Below are 22,390 nucleotides of genomic sequence, written 5' to 3' on the forward strand. Positions count from 1 at the left end.
GTTGTTTTTTTACAAATATCAACAATTACCCAATATATATAGCTCCACCCTATTTTCTATTTTGGAATTATCTGGTATTTGTAGTTTCATCAACAACATCAGGAATTTATAAATTTGTGGTTATGTGCATGTCACATAAGTTGCCATAATTTTTATTCCTTAGCAGTTTTACCATTTTTCAGAATGAAACCTTAAATTCCGCCATACACTCCAATTCCCAAAAAAAGAGGCTAGGTTTTGTTTTGGAAGAGAAAGTGGAGACTATAAAACCCAAAATGTTGCTACATTTGTATATTTTCTTTTAAATAAAACTTATTTTAATTTTATGATTTTAACCCAATATAGCTTAAACTTAAAATGGGATGGAGCCTTAGGCTAACTAAATTCAATTAAAAAAATTTTCTTTTTTTTAACCCTAACTAAATTAGTTACTTTAAACAAACAAATAAAAAAGCAAAACTCCACAAATAAACAAAAATATGAAAATAAGACCTAATTAACAAATAACATTAAAAAAAAATTACAAATACATATGTTAATTCAAATTAATTAAAAAGATGCCAGACAAAATAAGTGGCTACAGGATGCCCCCTTCGTACATCCTTATAGAATTAGAAGATGAATGAATTCAAGCATGCTTGATATAGATAAGATAAATCTTGGGGCTCATGGATAAGCAAGTTCCACACTAACAAAGGGTGTCAAAGGCCAGGGATAAACAAACACCTCATGACAAATAAAAATTAGTTGGAGGCCATGGATAAATAAACGTCATCATAACAAAAGTGTCCAGGGTTAAGGATAAACAAATGCCACATGTCAAAATAAAACGAGTTGGAGACCAGGGATAAACAAGTGCCATTGCAGCAAAAATAAAATATTAGAAGGTCAGGGATAAACAAGCACCACCGCAACAAAGAATGTGTCAAAAGTCAGAGATAAACACGTGCCTCATAACAAACAAAAATAAGCTGAAGGCCTAGGAATAAACAAGTGTTACCATAGTAAAAATAAAACTTTGGGAGCCAGGGATAAATAATCACCATCATAACAAAAAAAAATGTTAGGGGCGAAGGATAAACAAGCACCATCGCAACAAAATATAAAATGTTGGGGGTTAGGGATAAATAAGCACTATCGCAACAAAATGTAAATCGTTGGGGGCCAAGGACAAACAAGTACCACAACAACAGAATGTGTAAGGGCCAAGGATAAACAAGTACCTCATGACAAAATAAAACGAGTTGGAGGCTAGGGGTAAACAAGTGTCGTCCTAACAAAAATAAAATATTGGGGCCAACCTGAAGGAAAATCATCGAAGGTCCCTGTGCAGAAGTGGGGATCATTCCCAATTTTAATTTTTCACAGAAATTTAAATTACAGAACAAAAAACAAATTATGCATTATCAAACCAAAAAGTACAACATGCCTTTTGGGAATAAATTAAGGAAGAAAACAACATACCCTTGTAGAACACTTTTCTTCACATATTCCCTCTTGATCACGATCTCTTTAGTTTCCAATTCGAAATTTTCAATTGGACACCACCACTTGAGAACCCTCTAATATTCTCTTTAGGGATTAAGAATTCAAGCAAGAGTTGTGGGTTTTGCTTGAATTCTTGGAAGAGGGAAAAGAGAGGATGTGAGGGAGGAGAATAGTTTTTCCATAGAGAACACTTCTCTGTGAAAACTGCAGGGTGAATGAGAGCTCTGTAGAAAAATGGAAGAAGAAGACCATTTTTCAACTCCCCACACTGCACATATTAGCTGAGAGAATTAGGGACTCCCTCCCTTTAATTAAATTAAAAAAAATTAAACATAATTAAATTTAATTTAAATAATATATATATAATAACCACCTTATTATGAGGAAGATAGATCTAGTGCTATGAACATCATTACTGTGTCACCTACTGATTCTACTGCTTTTAGTATGAAATTATCTAGTAATGATGGTGACAAGCACAATGGGAAACAAACTCCAGTGTGTGAACATTGCAAAAAAACCTTTCATATAAAGGAACAATATTGGAAATTACATGATAGACCACTTAATGGTAGAAGATGTCCTCCGAATGACAAGTCTAATCCTGGTCGTGCACTTGTAAGTAAATCAGCGAGTACTTCCCAGTCATAACCTCAGGTGAATTGTCAAAGTGACTCTGTTGTCTCTTCTCTTAGGGTAATTTCTCAATCAGGTACATCACAACCCTTAAGTCTCCTAAGTATAAATGACAATAAACCATGGATACTTGATTCAAGGGCTACAGAACATTTAATTGGGTCATCTGATAACTTCATATCGTATCTTCCGTATACTAGTAATGAAACGATCATAATTGCATATGGGTCTTTTTCTTTTATTGCAGGAAAGGGTCATATTTCTCCCTTACATGATTTAACTTTACAGAATGTATTGCATGTACCTAAAATATATCTTATAATTTGCTATCTATTAGTAAGATAACCCAAGATCTAAATTTTCAAGTTTCCTTCTCACCGAATAATTTTTTCTTTTAGGACTTGAGCTCAAGGAAGACGATTGATACTGTCCGACACAATAGGGACTCTACTTCCTTGATGATGACGCTTCTTCTAGGAACAGCTATAGGACTAGTTTGTTATCAGTGTATTTCTCAACTTCAAAAAAAGATTGTATGTTATGGCACTTTCGTCTTGATCATCCAAATTTTCAATATATGAAATTTTTATTTCCTCATTTATTTCATAAAGTTGAATCTTCTCTTTTTTGTGATGTGTGCATTCGTACAAAACAACATAGGGTCACCTTTCCTTCTCAACCTTAAAAACCTTTCAGCCCTTTAATTTTATTCATAGTGATATTTGGGGTCCCTCTGTGTTACCATCTCTTCAGAAAAATGTTGGTTTGTGACATTTATCAATGATCATACCCGTCTTACGTGGGTCTTTCTTCTTACTGACAAATCAGAGGTTTCGTCAATATTTCAACAATTTTACACCACTATTGAGACTCAGTTCAATACTACAATTGTTATTCTTTGAAGTGATAATGGTCGTGAATTTTTGTCTTCCAAAGACATTGTTCACCAAAGTTCGTATGCCTATACACCTCAACATAATGGAGTGGCTGAATCGTCACCTCCTTGAGGTTTCCTGGTCTCTCATGCTATCTACCTTTCTTCCATCTTATTTGTGGAGAAATGTAGTTCTTACTGCAGCTCATCTTATTAACTGAATGTCTTCTCATGTTTTTCAACTCCAAACCCCTCTTGAATGCCTTAAGGAGTCGTACCCAACCACATGACTTTCCTGATGTTCCTCTCCAAATTTCCTGGTGTCCTGCCTTTATCCATAGTCATCACCCTAACCAAACTAAGTTTGCCCCTCATGCTCAGAAATGTCTCTTTCTTGGATATCCTCTTCACCAGTGAGGTTATAAATGCTTCCATCCTTCTTTCCATAAATACTTTATCTCCATGGATGTCACATTCCTTGAGGATAAACTCTTCTTCCCTATTAGTCATCTTTAGGGGGGGAGTACTAGTGAAGAAACTAACTGGTCATTCTAAGATAACATCTCACACCTTTTTATTTATTAATAATGTAATTTTTCCTTTTTCAATAATTTTCCTTAGTGGAAGGGCACGTTTAGAATTTGTGAATTTAAAGTTTAAGTGCGATGATTTAAGTGTTGGTGTGGAAATTATTCAAATTCTTTTCAATTGTCAAACTCAATTTGGAAATTCATGGCAAGAATTTATTTTCTTGGAAAAGGAAAGAAATTTAAATGGTATAAGGTGGAATAAGGAAAGGATTTAATTATAATTGTACTATTTTCCTTTTATTATTATTATTATATATTAATTAAAAAAAAAAAAAAGAGAAAGAGACCCTCTCCTCACGCCTCATCTCTCCACGCGAACACCCCATCGCCACCCTCGTTTTTCTTCTTCCTTCACGCGATGGATACCGGTCAGAACGCCTCATTAGTTGCTCACAACTCAAGCCCGTCCAGTATGCCCAAAATTTGCGGTTAGACCTGCCGACAGTCGTCCCAGCTTCCAGACGCGACCTTCTAACCGTCTATCACACGATATTGCCCCTCCCTGTTCCCGTCCGCCCATTGCCAGTGGTCTTTCTCTCACCTAGATCTTCAAATGTTGTGTAAGATTGTGTCCCTTAGGTGAGTTTACATGGTTTTTTTTGAAAGATAATTTTGTTACCTGTGTACACTTAAGTTTTGGCTTCAAGTTTGTTAATATTCCAATCTACGTCGGTCGTCATTCGTTCCAGTTGGTCCGAACAGATTCGAAGTTCAGTATTAGGTGGCTTTGCATTGTTTATTTGGATGGTTCAAAGTGATTTGATTCTCAAACCCACATCTTGGGTAACATATTATGAGTTTAAACCTTTGGGTAAAAGTTGGAGGTTTCAAAACCATTTGGTTTTGGGGTTGCTGTTGCTGTAATAAATTTTGGACTGGAACCTTAATAATTGGTTTAATGTTTAGGCTTGTTCTTTGTGCCAAAGTTTGGGAGCGAGTTTCGGCTTAAACTCCAACTTTAGGGACCTTTGATCCAAGATTTATTCCATATCTCTAAGAGATGAATATAATTATTTATTGGTAATTTTGGGCCTTAAAGTTTGAGGTAAGTAATCCTTACGACTATTAGAAACTGTCCAACGTGCCAGGTTTTATTGTAATGCTAGCGTGATAAGTGTAGGTTATGGGTAAATGGTTAAACATGTTGATGATAGTATGTCTTGGAATCAAGTATGTTCTGGCACGGTTCTTTTTTGTTTAAAGACACACTAGGCATGTGATCGTTGGTATGTAGGGTATGTGTTTTCATATGTTGATATCTGATCTGCTGATGTTGAGGCATACTTGTATGTTGTGGAATTTTGATGATTAAGGTATACAGAATGTTGTAGAATATATTGTTGAGGATTATGTTTATGTGATAGAGCCATGGTATCAAGGACTACATGTATGTCATAGAATCGTACGGTGTTTAATTTTTGAACGTTGAGACTGTGTGAATATCCCCACTGATTAGTTAGATGCTCACTAGTTTTGTGTTTCCTTCGGGATTCACCAGTTTGTATTTCCTTCAGGATTCACCAGTTTGTGTTTCCTTTAGGATTCACCAGTTCCGTGTTTCCTTCGGGATTCACCAGTTTTGTGTTCCCTTTGGATTCACCAATTTTGTGTTTCCTTTGGGATTCATCAGTTCTGTGTTTCCTTCGGGATTCACCAGTCTGTGGGAATACTTAACTACAGTAGAATATGACCCAGTCTCTTGCCTGTTTCATGTGTTTATGTGCATAGGTGGGTATCCTAGAGGACATAGATGACTAGCCTGACCCCCAAGTTGTGGGGTTACTTACTGAGTATTTCATACTCATTCTTTCTTATGTTGACGTTTCAGGTAAAGGTAAAGATGTAGCGGTGATGGCGCAGCGGAATTTGTGATCGTGTCATTGGGACTAGTTTTTTTTGCTTCCGCATGATGAAATTTAGAGTCTTTATTTTTCCTTAATATTTAGTTTTACTGTTTGAAATTTATTACTAAGGATTATTTCTTTTATATACTTTTATTAGTACACATTTTGGGTACCCTATTATTGTTTTAACAATTGCATTTAATAAATGTATTTTGAACTTCTCTTGTTTAATTAGCATTTATTTCAACATAACTGAGTGTCGTTTTAAATTCTATGCATACATTTATTTTAGTAACGGCCTAACCTAAGTCCTAGAGGGTTGGGTCGTTACACTAAGTCCCTATTGATCTTCCTGAGCCCATCTTGAGTCCCCATGACACTGTTCTACCTACTAAATTGGTCCCTTGGCTAACGTACTACAGGAAGAATCTCATAAAGGAAATTGTGTCCCCTACTGTTTTGTCGACTCTGGTCCAGGAATCTTACCAAAATAAGCTCAAAGTACTACCGAGTGTGTCCCTAATAATAATGATTTATGTGTTAAGGATGATAGTGTAGATGTAACTTTGAATGACAAGACTGATGTGTTAGTTCCATAAAATAACAAGATGGAAGATAGTGATGCGACTACAATAAAAGCACAAGAGAGTGAAATTCTACCTCAGCCTGAAATGTGTGATCAGAATCCTACTACAAGTGGGAAAGCATATGAGAAGTAAAAAACACTTAGGGATCATGATGTTTTTCTTGACATGCCAATTGCCTTGAGAAAGGGCACCAGATCTTGCACTAAGAATCCTATGTATAGCTTTCTATCTTACAATAATCTACCATCTAATTTCAGGGCTTTCACTGTCAGTCTTGATACAGCAACCATACCAAAAAGCATACATGTCGCTATGGAGATTCTAGAGTGGAAGATTGTCGTTATGGAAGAAATGAGAGCTCTTGAAACGAATAATACGTGGGACCTTACTACTCTCCCAAAAGGACATAAAATAGTTAGGTGCAAGTGGGTGTTCACTTTGAAGTATAAATCTAATGGTACTTTAGACAGGTACAAGGACAGACTTGTCACAAAAGGGTTTACTCAAACTTATGGGGTAAACTATTCAGAAAACTTTCTCTCCTGTAGCGAAGTTAAACACGATTTTGGTTCTTCTCTTTATTGCAGTAAATAAAGATTGGTTTCTTCACCAACTTGATGTGAAAATACCTTTATAAATGGTGATTTAGAAGAAGAGGTGTATATGAGCCTTCTTCCAAGTTTTAAAGTTCAATTTGATCATTAGGTGTGTAAACTTAGGAAGTCCTTGTATGGTCTGAAATAGTCCCCAAGAGCTTGGTTTGAAAGGTTTACTACATTTGTTAAGTCCCAAGGGTTCACTTAGGGATACTCTAACCATACACTGTTCTTAAAAAGGTCAATGTGTGGTAAAATTGATGTCCTAATCATGTATGTGGATGATATTGTCTTGTCTGGAGATGATATTGATGAGATCACCAAACTGAAAAAGGAGATAGCATACGAGTTTGAAATCAAAGACCTCGGGAATCTAAAGTATTTTCTTGGAATGGAAGAGGCCAGATCAAGGGAAGGAATCTCTATCTCACAATGGAAGTACACTCTTGACTTGTTATAGGAAACAGGTACAACTGGATGTGGACCTGCTAACACTCCTATAGAATTCAATGCTAAACTGAGAGATTCTATTAACAAAGTTCAAGTTGATAAAGAAAGGTATCAACGTCTAGTGAGAAAGTTAATTTACTTATCACATAGCATACCAGAAATTTCCTATGTTGTCGGTGTTGTCAGTCAATTTATGCAAGCACCTTATAAAGAACATATAGATGCTATGAATCGAATTCTGCAATATTTGAAAAGCACTCCTGGTAAAGGTTTAATGTTAAAAAAAACTGACAGGAAATGCATTGAGGCCTATACCGACTTTGGCTGTGTAAGATTAGTGACTGACAGAAAGTCTACCTCAGGGTACTATACCTTTGTGTGGGGTAACCTGGTTACTTGGAAAAGTAAAAAGCAAAATGTAGATGCTAGAAGTAGTACAGAGGCTGAATACAGAGCTATGAGTTTAAGAATTTGTGAAGAAATCTAGTTGAAGAAATTATTGTCTGGTCTTCATCAAGATGGTGTCTTACCTATGGAACTCTATTTGATAATAAAGCTGCTAAGTATCACCAATAATCTAGCACAACATGATCAAACGAAACATGTGGAGATTGACAGACACTTTATAAAAGAGAACTGGGCAGTGGCAGTATTTGTATTCCGTATATTCCATCAAATAAATAAGTTGTAGATGTTCTCATTAAAGGGTTACACAGAGCAAAATTTTGACTCTTGCATTAGCAAGTTGGGTCTGATTGATATCTACACCCCAATTTGAGGGGGAGTGTTGAAAATAAGGGACTTAGTTGATTGTTTATAGTCCCAGGGATATTATAGTTATTTACTTTACCCTATTTTTCTTTTCTTTTTTATATTTAGGCTTGTTGGAGCCTATAAATAAGAATCCTCTTGTATCTCTCACATTGTGTAAAAATTAATAAAACAAAGACTCTCTATCGTGGTTTTTTCTCCCTGTTCTAGGGTTTTCCACATAAACCTTATACTTTCTCTTTCTCTCTCTCTCTTCTAACAATATTAATATTATATGATTATATGAATATGATTCATATTAATACTGAGAGAACATAAACTGTAGGTTATATTATATGTAATATAATAAACTACATGCTATATATTATATGAGATATAATATATGGTTGTGTTTAATTATATTAATATAATATAATTAAATTAAAATTAAAATAGGAAAAAACTCCAAAAAGTTATCTCACTAATCTACAGAAAACTCTATAACTTTATCTCATTCCTCTGTAATTCTCTCTCAAGAACACAATCTTTGTTTCACCAAATTGAATAGCAAGTCCACAAAACTCTGTTGTGATTCTCACCTTGAGAATAACAAGATAATTCTTATTGAGGTCCTCGTTGCTGTGTTTGAGGTCTTAGTGTGAAGGCGTGTTTGTGAGAAGGAGATGTTGTTTGTGTTCTTGTTGTCGGAGAAGAATTCGAGAAGAAATGGTTCTTCGAGGATAAGATTACTCCTACAATGTTTTCTCTCTATTTTTCTATAGAAAAGCATACTTAGGCTTATGTATGTTTATCCTTTGTTTCCATCTTCTTTTAAACATCCTTAGGTGGTAGAGCGGTTGGAATTGGAGCGAGCGACCAGGACTAAGAGGACTCGATCGTCACCTGGAGACTACTCGGACATCTTACGAGGGGAGTTTCAGATCACGGCCTCCTCTATTAGCCAGATTGCACAGTGGCACACCATCAAGGATGACATGGCAATGCATCATTGTAGAGAATTGTACACCGAGCTACTATCAATCTATAGACCATCAATGCAAGATGGCTTAGTGGTTACATGTTCATTGCTTGCAGATTCTATGTTGTTGAGCCATTTATGGACTTCCCAACGCAATGGAAACATGATTATTGCATCGACGTCCTTGAACCAGCTCTGAATGAAACACCTTGACCCTACTTCATTGAACCTTGGATTTCGCTATTGGTTTCATGAACTTTTTGTTATAACTTATCTTTTTTGTATGAACAACTTTTCACGTCTACTTATATGAATTGCTTGAAACACTACCATTAAATCCGTGGTATGTGGTTTTTTAGTTTCATTTGCTTGAATTTTTTATTTACAAAGTAGTTTTAATTATGGCTAATTAATTACTATCCATGAGCCAATGGGATAAGTATGTGGAGACACTGGTTGAACCGTGAACCCTTATACAAACTAGTTAATAAAATTAAGATTTATATAATATAGTAAACCTAGGTAATTTCATGTAGAAAACAGATATAAAAAACAATCCAAATAATAATAATAAATAGTCAAACCCAACCCAATCTATCCCTACAATTCTATAAAAAACACAACAAACTCTCCAAACGATAAACTCCCTAATCAGATTCCCAATAATTCTTATTATATTTCAACGATCTAAACAATCCTTAGATAGTATTAATGTGTGCTTCCAAAAATATAAAACAATATTTTGAAAACGAACTTTTTTTTCGTTTTTAAAGTTTATTAACATTCTTAAAATCATTTTTGAAATTAAAAAAAAAAAAAAAAAAACATAAAACTCAATTGGATACGAAGCATACTCATTTTTAAAAAACTAAAAACCAAAAACCATATTGTGGTTGATCCTTACACTTTCACGAAAACAATCATTTAATCCTTAAACTTTAGCTGGTGACATTTTGGTTTAGTCAAAATATTTTGCATTTTGTAACATTTTAGTCCCTATTATGAAAAGCCACTTCAAGATTAATTGTCGATTTTATAATTTAAAGAAAAGAATTAATCTTCATGGCTTCTAAAAAATTTGATTCTCAATGAGTTTATCCATCTCATTTGTAAGAAATTTCATTAATTTTTTTAACAATATTTTTCATAATAAGGACTAAATCATTATAAATTGTAGAGGACATAGACTAAATTAATACTTATCAAAATTTAAAATATTAAATTATTACAAATTTAAAGCACATGAACTAGATCATTACATGAGTTCAAGGACTATAATTGATTTTTAACATGTATTGTAATAATTGTTTTGGATTGTTACAATTTTTATCTCATGAAGTTTGTGGATCGTATAATCCTACGTCTAGAGCAACATCTCTACAAAATTTCATCAAGTACACCTACCACAAGATGACGTCCACTTGAGAACTTACTAAATACAATAAAATTGAATGAACAAAAACATACTTCCCAAAATGCTGGATCTTCTTGCTCACTTCCATATATTTAGGAGGTGTTTACAACAAAGATATAAATAGTTCAATTTGGAAAGCTGTTTAGTCATTGAAATTAATAAGTCATTAAATTGATGCTAATACGTTGTGAAGTTCGCAATGAGTTAAAAGGAGTGGAGTTAAAAACTTCACTTCACTTCACTTCACCCCATCCAACTCCTCCAAACACGTCGAATATCTAGAGCATCTCTATCTTGAATTCACCTTTTATGCACCTTATTGAAAAGGCCAACACCAATAAGGAAAATATGATCTGAACTTCCACTTTGGTGGAGGCTCAAAGATCAGAAGGGAAAGGCAAGAACGAAAGAATATTTTCAAAAAACCTGGAAGTAGAAAGGCCACAATGAGAACTAAATCTTATTTTCATCTTAATTTTGTTTATAGTATATTACATCAAGGACGAAAAATCAATCCTATAACCCTTCAATTACAGGAAAAAGATGTGTTAACCATTAAGCTAGGCTTAGTTTGACTTAATTATAAACCTCAACTTTTCCTAAGGAAAATTATCAATGAATGAGAACTTTCAACTACTTCAATTTAATTATATCTATGATTAAACTGCTCATTCTTGTTCGATTTCGTTTAAAACTAATCGATTCTTCAACTGAACCAAATGTTTGTTTTAATTTAGGTTTTTTTAACTCTTTTGGTCTCTATTAACATTTCTTCACTTAAAAATTCAATAAATTCGAGTCTACAAAAATGTATTACTCAACAAAATTAACAAACATTAGCTCTACTATTGCCTTTATTGAATACAAATTACAGATCCAAAAAAGAAAGTGTTCAGTAGTACAAACCAGGCAGATTAATTTTATTTGTTCCTATACAGTGAGTCAAAATATAGTAAGTTACCTCTCAAAGTAGTAACATTTAGAACAATGGTCTAGTATCAATCTTCTTCTAATTGAGAGATGATGCTGGCAAAAATCTTGTAGCCATTGCCCATGTCACTAAGAAGACAATACTCATTCTGGGCATGGTATGTATCTAATAAACCTGCATAAAAGCATTATGGCGTAAATCAGATCTTCGTAATAAAAAAATCCATGAGGAAAATTTACTCCTCTTATATATTTCCTCAAAAGGGTAGAAATAAAATCTCTCTAAATTTTATAATTCTAATGGATCTGATAATTCAAGTACGGCACACCGGAAGACCCCGAGTTATGGTTATATTAGGTTTATTAGTATGTTTATGAGTAAGAGCATAGTAGTAATTAGCTAAGGAGTTTGTTAGAGTTTTCAGTTATAGATAGAGGGAGTGGATACAATCTTTTCTGAAAAAATGTGACTTAAAAAGAAAAAGAGGGAGATAGGAGTGGGTTGGGTGCAAGATGTGAAGATTTTGATAGGAATTTCTATTTGAGTAGTTGAAAATTTGAGAGAGTGTAGTCCTCCCAAAAGGCTATGTTATATTGTAACTTCTTTGGATATTGCAATATAATTCTATCTTTTAGTGTTTGTTATGTTATTTGTGGTTCTTAAATGTTTTTGTTAGGTGGTAACTTAACAAATTGGTATCAAAGCACATTAAAAAATAACTATGAAAATTTAGATCATGACTTTCCAACTATGATGGATCGACAAACAGTAGAAGAGAGGTTGGATGGATCGACAAAGCCCAGGTTGAGATCAAAGAATGAAAATCTGAATAAGAATTTAGTTCATAATTTTTCAACTATGATGCACTAATGACAATATTCCAACACAACATCAGCAGGATGCATATCAGGACCATTCAGAAGTAAAATCTAAGAGAAATTTAACTGTGGTTTATGTAACAAAACCACGTCATGTAGTAAGAAACGAATACATGGGAAAAAAATCATAAACCATACCGTAGCCTGCAGTCTGAACATCAAAACCCTCCTCCTACAAGTAAAAATAACAAAAAGAAAAAAAATTGAGAAAACCAAACGCGTGCAATAAACACCAGAAAAAGAAAGGGAAAAAGAGAGAGAGAGAGAGAGAAACGAAAATGTGTTTTACCTGGAGATCTCGAATAACCGGCAAACTCCCTGTAAGTGAGTAAGGTTTGACATGCCCTAAAACTTCCTTTGTTGCATTATGTAAAACTTTATAGCCGCGAGAATTAAGATCACATGCAACTCCCGACATCGGCTCACCGAAAGTTAAATCAATTCTACAAAATAATAACAAGAAACAGTAGGAATTAAAATCCAAAGACCATAATGGTGGATATAGATGAATGAGGATAAATAATGATCTAAATACATCTTTGACACGATTTTCTACTTCATACTCCATTACTATTATAATTTTCAATTTCTTAGAATTTGATCGAATAAAACATCATCCCTCTAGAAGAAGATTTGTGAAGTGAATTATTATGTTCATATGCGATGGAAGTTATAGCATAGCAGAGCAAGAGTACACACCTTCCCTTGATATTTTCATTTGGTAGGACATACTTTGAAACAGGGCCCCTCGTATCAAGTTTCTCAATGTTTGCATTAATGTAATCAACATAGCTTTGGAGTTTTGTCATAACATCCTTCACACTAGTAGAAAAATTGACAGAGATTAAATTCATGATGTGTCTAAACAGCAAACCAAGAAAAATGATACAATAGCTTATTTAAAATTATGGTAACACGCATGCATTTTGATTGCAAAGTAATGTTGCTCGACTAGGAAAGTAATTACTTACTCATAGAAGGGGGTTAACCTGCCAAATGAATCCAACACAAAACATATAAGTAAAATCGAGAAAAACAATAACAGAAGATTTTATTACGTCAACTTTAAGCTAAAATCATAAATAAACTCAGACTTGAATTAACCTGACATCTCCCGAAATAGTACATTCTCCTGGGATTTGATTAAGACCACCTCCTGGATCTAAGATGAAGAAATGATCATGATGAGATCATATTTTTCCCTACCTAAAATCAATCCACGAAGGTTTAGAACTTACAAATCCATTGAGTCGGTTTCATGGTTGATGGTGATGCAAATCCATATACCTGTTCCTTAGGATGGGGAGGAAAATCTTCATAAAAGCGTAATTGGATCACTTTAAGAGCTTCCATAGCTAGCTCCATAGCATTGATAGCCTGAATACAAGGGAGGTACGCACTTTGAGCTAAAAAAACAAAACTAATGTATTGGCCTAAAGTTAGGCATGCACATTAGCACTCACATCAACCAAATGCATTTTTAATGGACATGTAACCCAGATAATCTCAAATGCAAAACAAATTTTTGTACAGCTTTTCTTTTCAGTAATCCTTACAGTTTATATTCAAATAAAAATTTAATGGTCTAGTCTATCATTATTGACAATATCGAGGGTGGCGAGATTTACCATTTAAGATTCATGTGCTTGGATAAAACTACAATCCTACAGATTGTGAAGCTTCAATACCATGGGCGGAATATAAAGATCTCAAATATGCACTCTCATATTATAATATTCAGTTTTATCATATAAACAACCAAAACTTTATGAATTGCTAAAGCCCCATTTCATGAAAATTTCATTTGTAATTTTCTGTTTTTGATATTTATGCTTGTTTTGTCACAATTTTTTTTACCATGATTTTTACATTTCTACAAACTAAATTTTTTAATTCTAATTCAAATTCCAAAAAAAAAAACTACTTTTTTTAGTTTTCAAAACTTGGCTTGGATTTTGAAAACATTTTTAAGAAGTAAATAAAAAAAATAAATAAACTCATAGGTTGAACTAGTGTTTATAAACTTAATTTTCAAAAACCAAAAACTGATTACCAAACAGAGCCTAAATCTCTCCATCAAAATGTAAGAGAAGCCTTTCATTCAGTCAATGAAGTGAGTACTTACCAGCAAAAGGAAGACAATAAATCAATTTACCTGGTGTGCCAAACCACTGTGGAAAAGTTTTCCATTTGCTACAAGTTTCCAAGGTATTGAGCCGCCAGTACCGATACAAGGCTGTGAATCTGCTGTATCAATCCAATATCTACATAGAAAAACCAATACACAGCTTGCTTAACAATGCATAGAGAAGGTTGCCAAAACTTAGGATTAGGAAAATAACTCTAAACTCAAATTAAGATCTAAAACCTAGTGGTCATTGAGGCATACTAAAAAGGTGAAGAAACTATGGAGGTATGGGTTCAACCCCCATGGTAGCCAATGAACTAGAACTGGAACATTAAAATCATACGTAGATGTCCCATAAGGCAGTCAAGGTGTGTGTCGTGATCTCAGCCGTCACATATATTGAGATCTTATTTGGAAGGAAAAGCAATCACTTACAATGGCCCTCCTTTTAAATTATTAAAGTATCCCTCCTTAGCAAGTTGTTCAGCTCCAATTCCTGGGATTGAATTGTCCTCTTCAGAGGCAATAAACACAATAACAACAGAGGACTTCAACTTTAGTTTAGTTTGTGCAAGCTTCTTGAGAAGTTCAGTTAGAAGGGCAACATGTCCCAGGCAATCAGTAGTCCCACGACCACGAAGTTGATCCCCATCAACACTCAATGAGAATGGAGAAAATTTCTGCATATATAACAATAAATTTTCTTATATGAATAGTATATCCACTAATAGATAAAATGTAACCCTTCTTTCTATTTTGTCCAACCTGAATGAGATTTTTGTACGGACGACTCATACCCAACCTCTTAAACAATTAAAAACCCATCTCCTAAAAGCAAATGAAAACTATACATCAAAGTGCATTATCGCATTTTACATAGTATCGCATCAGGGACGTCTCTTCTATTGTACCTCTAACCTGATGGTTATATCTATTGCGAACTTCATTTTTCTCAAGCTTTATTGTACTTTTGCCATGGAATATTGAAGTGGAGTGGAGACATGGCCATCAGGTTAGAGGACTATGATAGAAAAGACATCCCTAATGCAAAAATATATAATATGCAATAAAAGTGCATTTGACATAAGCAGAAAGTTAATTTTCATTTGTTTTTGGGGTGAATCATTAATCATTTAAGGGGCAGGGAATGGTTCATCCATACAAAAATTTCAACCTGAATCCTAGCCATTAAACTATAAAAACAGAAACACAATATTGTCAAAATGGCAGAACAAAAATTCAAACTACTCCAAACGTCTAGCAATAAAGAAACAGGGACAGCTTCACAATCAATCCGTTAATCAGCTTATACACAGACCTAATCCAAAATAGAGGATAACAAAAACCATGAGGAAAAAAAAAAGGAATTTGAGATGGAAAAACAATACCCAAGTATTGGGATCGGCAGGGACGACATCCATGTGACTACCGACGAAGGAGACTACTTTTCCAGATACGGTCCCAGGATACTCCACAATCAAATTTCCACGGCCAGGAGCGTAGCTGACATGGTTGATTAGCAAGGGTCCGCCATTGGCGGTGCTGTAAGGGTTTAGAACATCAAGGACGTGATTGACGATCCTGTCTTCTTGAGGAATCAGGTTTTCCTTTGGATTGTTCTGGACGAACTTGGCTTCGCCGATGAGCTTGGAGAGTAAAGAGACGAAGGATTCGTTGTTCAGTTCGCCGAGAACTTGTTTAATGGAAGCCATGACTGTGGTACGAGAGAGAGAGAGAGAGAGAGAGAGAGAGAGAGTTTTACGTACTAGGAACTGAAGTAGGATACTGAAATCTGGAAAGGGAAGGACAATGAAGAACGCCTTTCAAAGAAAAATGAGATAGAAAACGATCGGAAATTTATAAAAATGAGTCGTTTGAGTTTCCAATGGACCAATTTTTAAGTTTAAGAAGAAGTTTAAAAGTGAAAGTATTATTTATAGGTTAAATTTTCAAAAACAAAAATTTAAAAAGTAGTATGTCTTTTGTCTTTTAAAATCAACTCTATAGATATTATTTCTACTTTCAATTTTTTTTATTTGTTATCTTTTTTTACTAATGGATTTAAAAAGTTAAGCTAAATTTTGAAAACTAAAACAGTAGCTTTTAAAAACTTATTTTTGTTTTTAAAATTTATCTAAGAATTCAACTATTGTACCTAAGAAATGTGAAAACCATTGTAAGAAATAAGAAGAAAATATATTTAATTTTTAAAAACCAAAACAAAAAATAATAAAATGGTTACCAGAACCTTAGGCAACGTTTGGTAACAATTCTTTTTTGTTTTTTTTTTTTTGGGAAAATTAAGCTTATAGATACTACTTCCACTTTCAAATTTCTTCATTTATTATCTATTTTTAATATAAGGTTTAAAAAACCAAGCCAAATTTTGAGAACTAAAAAATAGTTTTCAAAAAGTTGTTTTTGTTTTTTGGAATTTGGGTCAGAATTCAACAATTGTATTTAAAGATGCAAATCATTGTAAGACATATGGAGAAAATAGGCTTAATTTTTAAAAACCAAAACAAAAAACCAAATGGTTCCAAATGGGGTCTTAGCTTTTGGTTTTTTGTTTTTGAAAATTAAGGGTCCATTTGTTAGCCGTCTTGTTTCCTATTTCCTATTTCTCGTTTCCTGTTTCTTGTTGCTTGTTTCCTATTTCATGTTTCCTGATTTTTAAGAACTAGAAACAAGAAATGTTTTATAACTATTTTTTTTTCTTGTTTCTTGTTTCTTGAAAAAAAACATAAACAAAAATTTGTTTGATAAATATTTCTTACTTCTTGTTTTTTGTATTTTTTCCTCACATTTTTTATAGTTTAAATATAATTTAATTAAATAAAATAAAAAAATAACATGCTTATATATATATATAACATGCATTAAAATATTAAAAAAAAAACAATTGCAAAGATTATATTCTTATCTTTAGAAGGTCCAAACTTCTTATCAGAAGGTTTGGTCCCAGAGGACGATCCCTTCTGGAATTTTCTTTGGGTAACAACGTTTATGTTCCCTTTCCTGATTCTTATTTTTCATTAGAGATTGGTAAGTCTGAAGCTCATTTAAAAGAGTAGTCACATTATATTCTATTTTATTCATCATAACATTTGTACGAAATGTTAAGAAACTCTTCAGAAGAGATTCCATGATGAAACTTGACTCTTTTCGTCTATGACAACCCTGTTTTCTTCCGCGATGTTGAAGTAGACCAGCATATCCGGAACATGTTCTCTAACAGAAATTCCTTCCTTCGTAAGGGAATTGTAAACGTATTTAATAGCATCATGTTGAACAGATGAGGACGGTTGTCCAAACATTGCCTATAACGACTCCACGATCTCCTTAGCGGTGACCATGCTCTCATGCTTCGTTAACACATCAGATATGCTGGCTAAGATGTTGGCTCGGGCTTTTTCATTAGCCCTAACCCATCTGTCATATGCATCCCGAACATTTTGGTTTGCAGTACAGCTGGGAACTAAAGGACGTTCCTTCGTTAAAACGAACCTTAAATCATCTATAACTAGTATCGTGTTGATGTTTGATTTCCAGTTGGAATAACCTTCACCATTGAATTTGTCGGAAGCTAAAAGTTGGATAATTGAATTTGACATGTTGAAACATAAACAAATTTTATTAGGAAATTGCATCTAAATCCAATTTTCTTTTAGCAAAAGTAATAATGTAAACAGATATCATTATTTATTTCCAACGATACTTTAGCGAGTCAGAATAGATGCTACTGAGGGACAGTCAAATACTCCTTCACTAAAGCAAGACATTCTTGACTAAAAATTAATTCCAGAATAACTCTTTATTCCTTTAGTTATTTAGTTACCGTTTTTGGTCAAGAACTTACTAAAACTTAGTAAATCTTGTAAGTCTAACCCTCCATTTTTAGATTTTTATAGAACGATATCAACAAGCCCCCAAAATGAAAGACAATGCTGAAGACGGAACTAAGAAACCCTATTCATTTCTAAAGTTTTAGTTATTCTAAATCCTATGTTACAACCCTCCTCCGACAGGATAGTCGCTAAAAACAACCAGCTAATGTCGCCTAAAAACGATAGCAGGCATAACATAAGAATCTCATGGCTCAAACTAATGGAAGAGACCGTAGGATATGTTGACACATTTTCTTCACCCACTTACTATGAACAACTTCCCTATTCACCTTGTTATTGACCCATGCAAACACTTTCTGAATGGAGCAGTCACGGAAAACGTGGCACGAAGCCAAACATGGATCTCACTCTATGAACTCTTAGGACATGAGAGCTAAAAATAATATATCATATATAATGTTAATCTCCCACTGAAGTGTTCTAATGGATTTGGTGTATTCATTTACTTAGGTATATGCCAGCTAAAATATTTTAAATGTAGGTGATTGTCCAAATATAAGGATTATATTTGAATATAACCTACGATGTTTAAGTGATAAAATCCTTTTATTACCTTATACTACTCACGCATGCTCATAAAATTGGGTTAACAACGCTCTAATTTGGCTATACTCCCTAGGTAGCAGGTATTTCGTAAATCGTCAACTTAAGTACCTCCAACCTTAGACAGGATTATAGACCGGTTGAGTTTGTAACCAAGGTTTTACAAGATAACGACATGTTTTGACTATTAAAACAAGCTGTTATTTGTTAACCCTAGGTGAACATGCATTTTATCTTTGTTAAAGATTTTAAATGTCTAATTCATTTTATAACACTTTATAAAACTATAGACATACTATAACATATATCAAGCATTTCATAATTTAATATATCAACTTATATTAAATACATGAAATCCTAAATCATGCATACTATATATTATAACATATTATAACATACTTTCAATGCATGAAACATGCTACCTATGGTGAGATTTTAAATCTATATGATATATTTTACACACATACAAGATTTAATTTAATTAAACATACATTCAAAATGCATAATTAATTAAACATACATTGAAATGGATTGGTTTTGACATTCTAAACAAGAAAAAGTCTAAAATTATTACAAAATAATTCAATACAAGTCTTGAACCATCCGAATCGACCTAAACCAACTTCGAGCCACCTAAACCGGACCTCTAAGGAAGAAATTTGGGCTGAACCAATCTAAAATAGGTTGAACCGAACATCCAAGACCCGAACCGATTCTGTTGAACCGTTGGTTCGTTGGACTGGGATGAACAACGTTGCAATGCTTCATCCCAACGTTGTAACGCCACAGGATTTTCCTTCTGACTTGGGCTGGCTAAAGAACAATGTTGCAACACTCAAAGGGCAGCGTTGCCATGTTGTAAGGCAGAAGTTTCACCTGCTGATGATGATGTTTCGATTCTTCTTCAATTACAACCTAATTGTAACTTTATTGACTTTAATAAATTTACAGACTCTTAATCACACATTAAGACCCATAAAAAAAAAAGAAAAAAAGAGCCAATTGCAACAATTACTACATAATTGAAGAGAAATCTAATCAAAACCATAATATATCCATTTCACTCATTTCATGCAATTCATGAAAAATACCCACCAAGCTAAATTAATGTAAATTGAGTACTTAAATCATGCTTTGATAGAGTGGACATTCAACCAACGGAAGTAATTAGGATCCTAAACAATCTAATAACATTAATTTTAGTAAAGAAACATGCATGTTCATAACAACAATAGTAATAGGGGTTTCAATAAACAATCTTTGAAGAATTCTCTTGATTGCTCCAAATCTCCACGAATTTCTCCTTCAATCTTTGTAGTAGACCATCACAAGAGTCTTCTCTACTTTTCTCAGGCCTTAGATTGGATATTGTGGGATATAAAGCGTTGGGGTGGAGGCCTTTGATTGGATCGTGAAGAGCGTTGCAATGCTCTTGTCGAAATCTAGGCCTCAAGTGTTAGGGTGGAGATATGACGTTGGCGTGACGCTACATTGTGCACGCACGGATGTCAAATTTCCATTAATATTTGTAGCATTGCAACGCTGCTATGTAGCATTGCATACCACCTTCAAACGTCATGTGGGAGGGTTGTAGGGGCGTTGCAATGCTACTTTCATTCCATGAAATAGGTGCCTACTGTCTTCCAACATCACGCAAGGGTCGCAACGCTGCCCTCTATGGAATTTTTGTAATTTTTGCGACATTTTCCTAATTGATGCATCTAACTCCCAAATTTGCTCCTTTTTGTCCTGATTTTCTTTTGAATGAATTCTTTGCTCCTCGGGATCAATTTACTTACAAAATGGACATTTTATGCATAAGAAATACTCAAATATAGTGGAGTTAAGGATAGAATATTAGCTTTTTTTGAGAGCTAACAAATATATTAAGGGAAAATAGAAAAACATTAGAAAATTAGGTGCCAACAGATGCTAGGAAATCAGACAAGAGGATTTCCATGAGCAGCGGAAGGATCGTTCCAAATTTCAATCGTATTTGAACATAAACAATTACAGTCAACAAACTAAAACATACAGGCTAGGCATATAACGAAATTACAATATGCTTTTCTATAGATCAAGGGATAAAATTGCACATACCTTTGAAGACTCATCTTCAACACCCTTGATCACGAACGCTCGAACTCAGCGATCTCCAAGATCACGAACAATTGGCAACCACCACACGAACACTGCGAACTCAACGAACAACCTCCAAATAACCTCGACCGTGTTGAGTTGAGTATGATACCACCACAATGGTTACCTTGGTATTCTCGGTGTGAGAATCTAGAAGTGTGGGCTTTGTGTGGACTTGGTTAGAGGACGAGACCGGAGGAGAACAATCATGTAAATGATTGAGAAAGTGGGAGATGACAATGCCCAATCGTTTAACAAAAGCTATGTGATCGTTTAACAAAAGCTGCACGATCGTTTAGCTCGTCGGTCAGCTGAGTGTCTATCATATAGAAATACTCCACGATGGTCTAGTCTCTCCAAGCTAAATATTGCTCTTTCAAATATAGAGATATTGTTGTAAGTAATGAGTGGCAAATCTTCAGTCCCAAGGAAAATCTCAGTTTTAACATTGAACTATTCATCCTAGCAAGGAGTTAGCAAAATTGATATTGTATTTCAAATTGCACTTTCAAAAAGTGATCCTAAATGAATGCTGCACTAGAGCTTCATAATTAGTTCACTTCCGATTGTTTGGATCATTTTCTTCAAAGAAAAACCTTTGAATGATGGAAGTAATAATCCCCAAGTATATGTAGGCTCAGATAGTTTTATCTTCCAATTTATAACTCAGAAAATGATTCTTCCATAGCAGAAATCTCCTTGTTTTGTTAGTATTTCAATCAATCACTAAATTGATTAGGAGCAACAAACAAAATTAAGAAGGGTCTCAAAGATGCAGCTTCCACTCAATAGATCTTCTATCCCTTTCCCTTTTTGCTATTGAAGAGAGCCACAATTTTCACAGTCAATGGCGTACTACCATTTCAACCCATATAATACTCTGTTTAGATGGGATTTCTCTATGGAGTCCATTAAATAAACCCAACACAAGAAGAGATTATCAAAAGACCCAACGAGGGATTGCCCAGAAAAAGCCATAATCTATTATCCACGAATGAATGATTCAATCGAATCAGCTCAAACTCAAAAACAGAAAAAACCCCAAACAAATTCCTACTGTTCTAATAAGATACATTCTCGCAGCCATCGGGAACAAAATTGCAAAATGAACCCAATACAGTAAACATACAACCGAGGAAAAAAGAAGATGAAATTACCCGACTTCTTTGCCGTGGAGACGATTAACAAAAGAAGAACATAGCCTCGAATCAGATTAAAAAACTGGGAAAAAGAAAGGGAAATATAAGCCACTCATTAAATTTATCAAAGCCAAATTATGATCCTAGGACCTGTGGGTTATGGGCCACCATGCTTCTGCTGTGCCACTTTGATTTGTTGTCATATGAACACTTTTGATTTTATTTAATTATTACAAGTTTGTATTTATCGGGAATATTGAATAGAAAATGATAAATTTTAGCTTACGCCAAACACCATCAAACTATGATTAAATAATTGGTTGGGATGCACAACAATGGATGTACTTCTAAACTACTTTTTGAAGAAATAGTGGTGGTTTGAATACCTATAATAACAAGGTTTCCCTTGAGATATCACAGCAAATGGTGCAATACACAACTAGAACTAGTAAGACTATGAACGAAATAAAAGACAAATTGAAAATAAATATATCATCACCACAAATTCCAGGCAAA

General features: G+C 34.0%; 1 protein-coding gene and 2 long non-coding RNA genes across 4 annotated transcripts; 1 reads left to right on the forward strand and 2 right to left on the reverse strand.

Moving 5' to 3' along the window:
• Positions 1-4,590: 4,590 nt before the first annotated feature.
• LOC120078454 lies at positions 4,591-5,547 on the reverse strand. The gene is made up of 3 exons (XR_005482014.1): positions 5,410-5,547; positions 5,259-5,262; positions 4,591-4,620 (listed from the first exon to the last, which is right to left on the reverse strand). It is a non-coding gene; the product is annotated as an uncharacterized LOC120078454 (long non-coding RNA).
• LOC120078455 lies at positions 5,148-5,621 on the forward strand. Its single transcript, XR_005482015.1, has 2 exons — positions 5,148-5,316; positions 5,417-5,621. It is a non-coding gene; the product is annotated as an uncharacterized LOC120078455 (long non-coding RNA).
• A 4,500-nt stretch (positions 5,622-10,121) lies between these two features.
• LOC120078764 (acetylornithine deacetylase-like) lies at positions 10,122-16,027 on the reverse strand. 2 transcript variants are annotated; one of them, XM_039033075.1, is made up of 11 exons: positions 15,534-16,027; positions 14,581-14,825; positions 14,173-14,281; positions 13,256-13,394; positions 13,122-13,179; positions 12,989-13,006; positions 12,717-12,839; positions 12,307-12,460; positions 12,156-12,189; positions 11,170-11,313; positions 10,122-10,634 (listed from the first exon to the last, which is right to left on the reverse strand). In XM_039033075.1, exons 1-10 carry the CDS (start codon positions 15,855-15,857, stop codon positions 11,207-11,209), a joined length of 1,311 nt encoding a protein of 436 aa, XP_038889003.1. In that variant the 5' UTR covers positions 15,858-16,027; the 3' UTR covers positions 10,122-10,634; positions 11,170-11,206. The 2 variants fall into 2 exon arrangements, with proteins under 2 accessions (XP_038889003.1, XP_038889002.1); XM_039033074.1 differs by lacking the exon at positions 10,122-10,634 and having other exon boundaries at positions 11,022-11,313; positions 15,534-16,026.
• Positions 16,028-22,390: the final 6,363 nt, after the last annotated feature.

The sequence above is a fragment of the Benincasa hispida genome, chromosome 5 (assembly GCF_009727055.1).
Source record: "Benincasa hispida cultivar B227 chromosome 5, ASM972705v1, whole genome shotgun sequence".
Classification (NCBI taxonomy): domain Eukaryota; kingdom Viridiplantae; phylum Streptophyta; class Magnoliopsida; order Cucurbitales; family Cucurbitaceae; genus Benincasa; species Benincasa hispida.

Coding starts and splice junctions, on each gene's coding strand:
- LOC120078764 (XM_039033075.1), bottom strand. CDS start 15,857: ATGGCTTCCATTAAACAAGTTCTCGGCGAACTGAACAACGAATCCTTC. Junction 13,180..13,255: donor GAAACCGACTCAATGGATTT/GTAAGTTCTAAA, acceptor TCTTCATCTTAG/ATCCAGGAGGTGGTCTTAAT. Junction 12,461..12,716: donor AATGAAAATATCAAGGGAAG/GTGTGTACTCTT, acceptor ATTATTTTGTAG/AATTGATTTAACTTTCGGTG.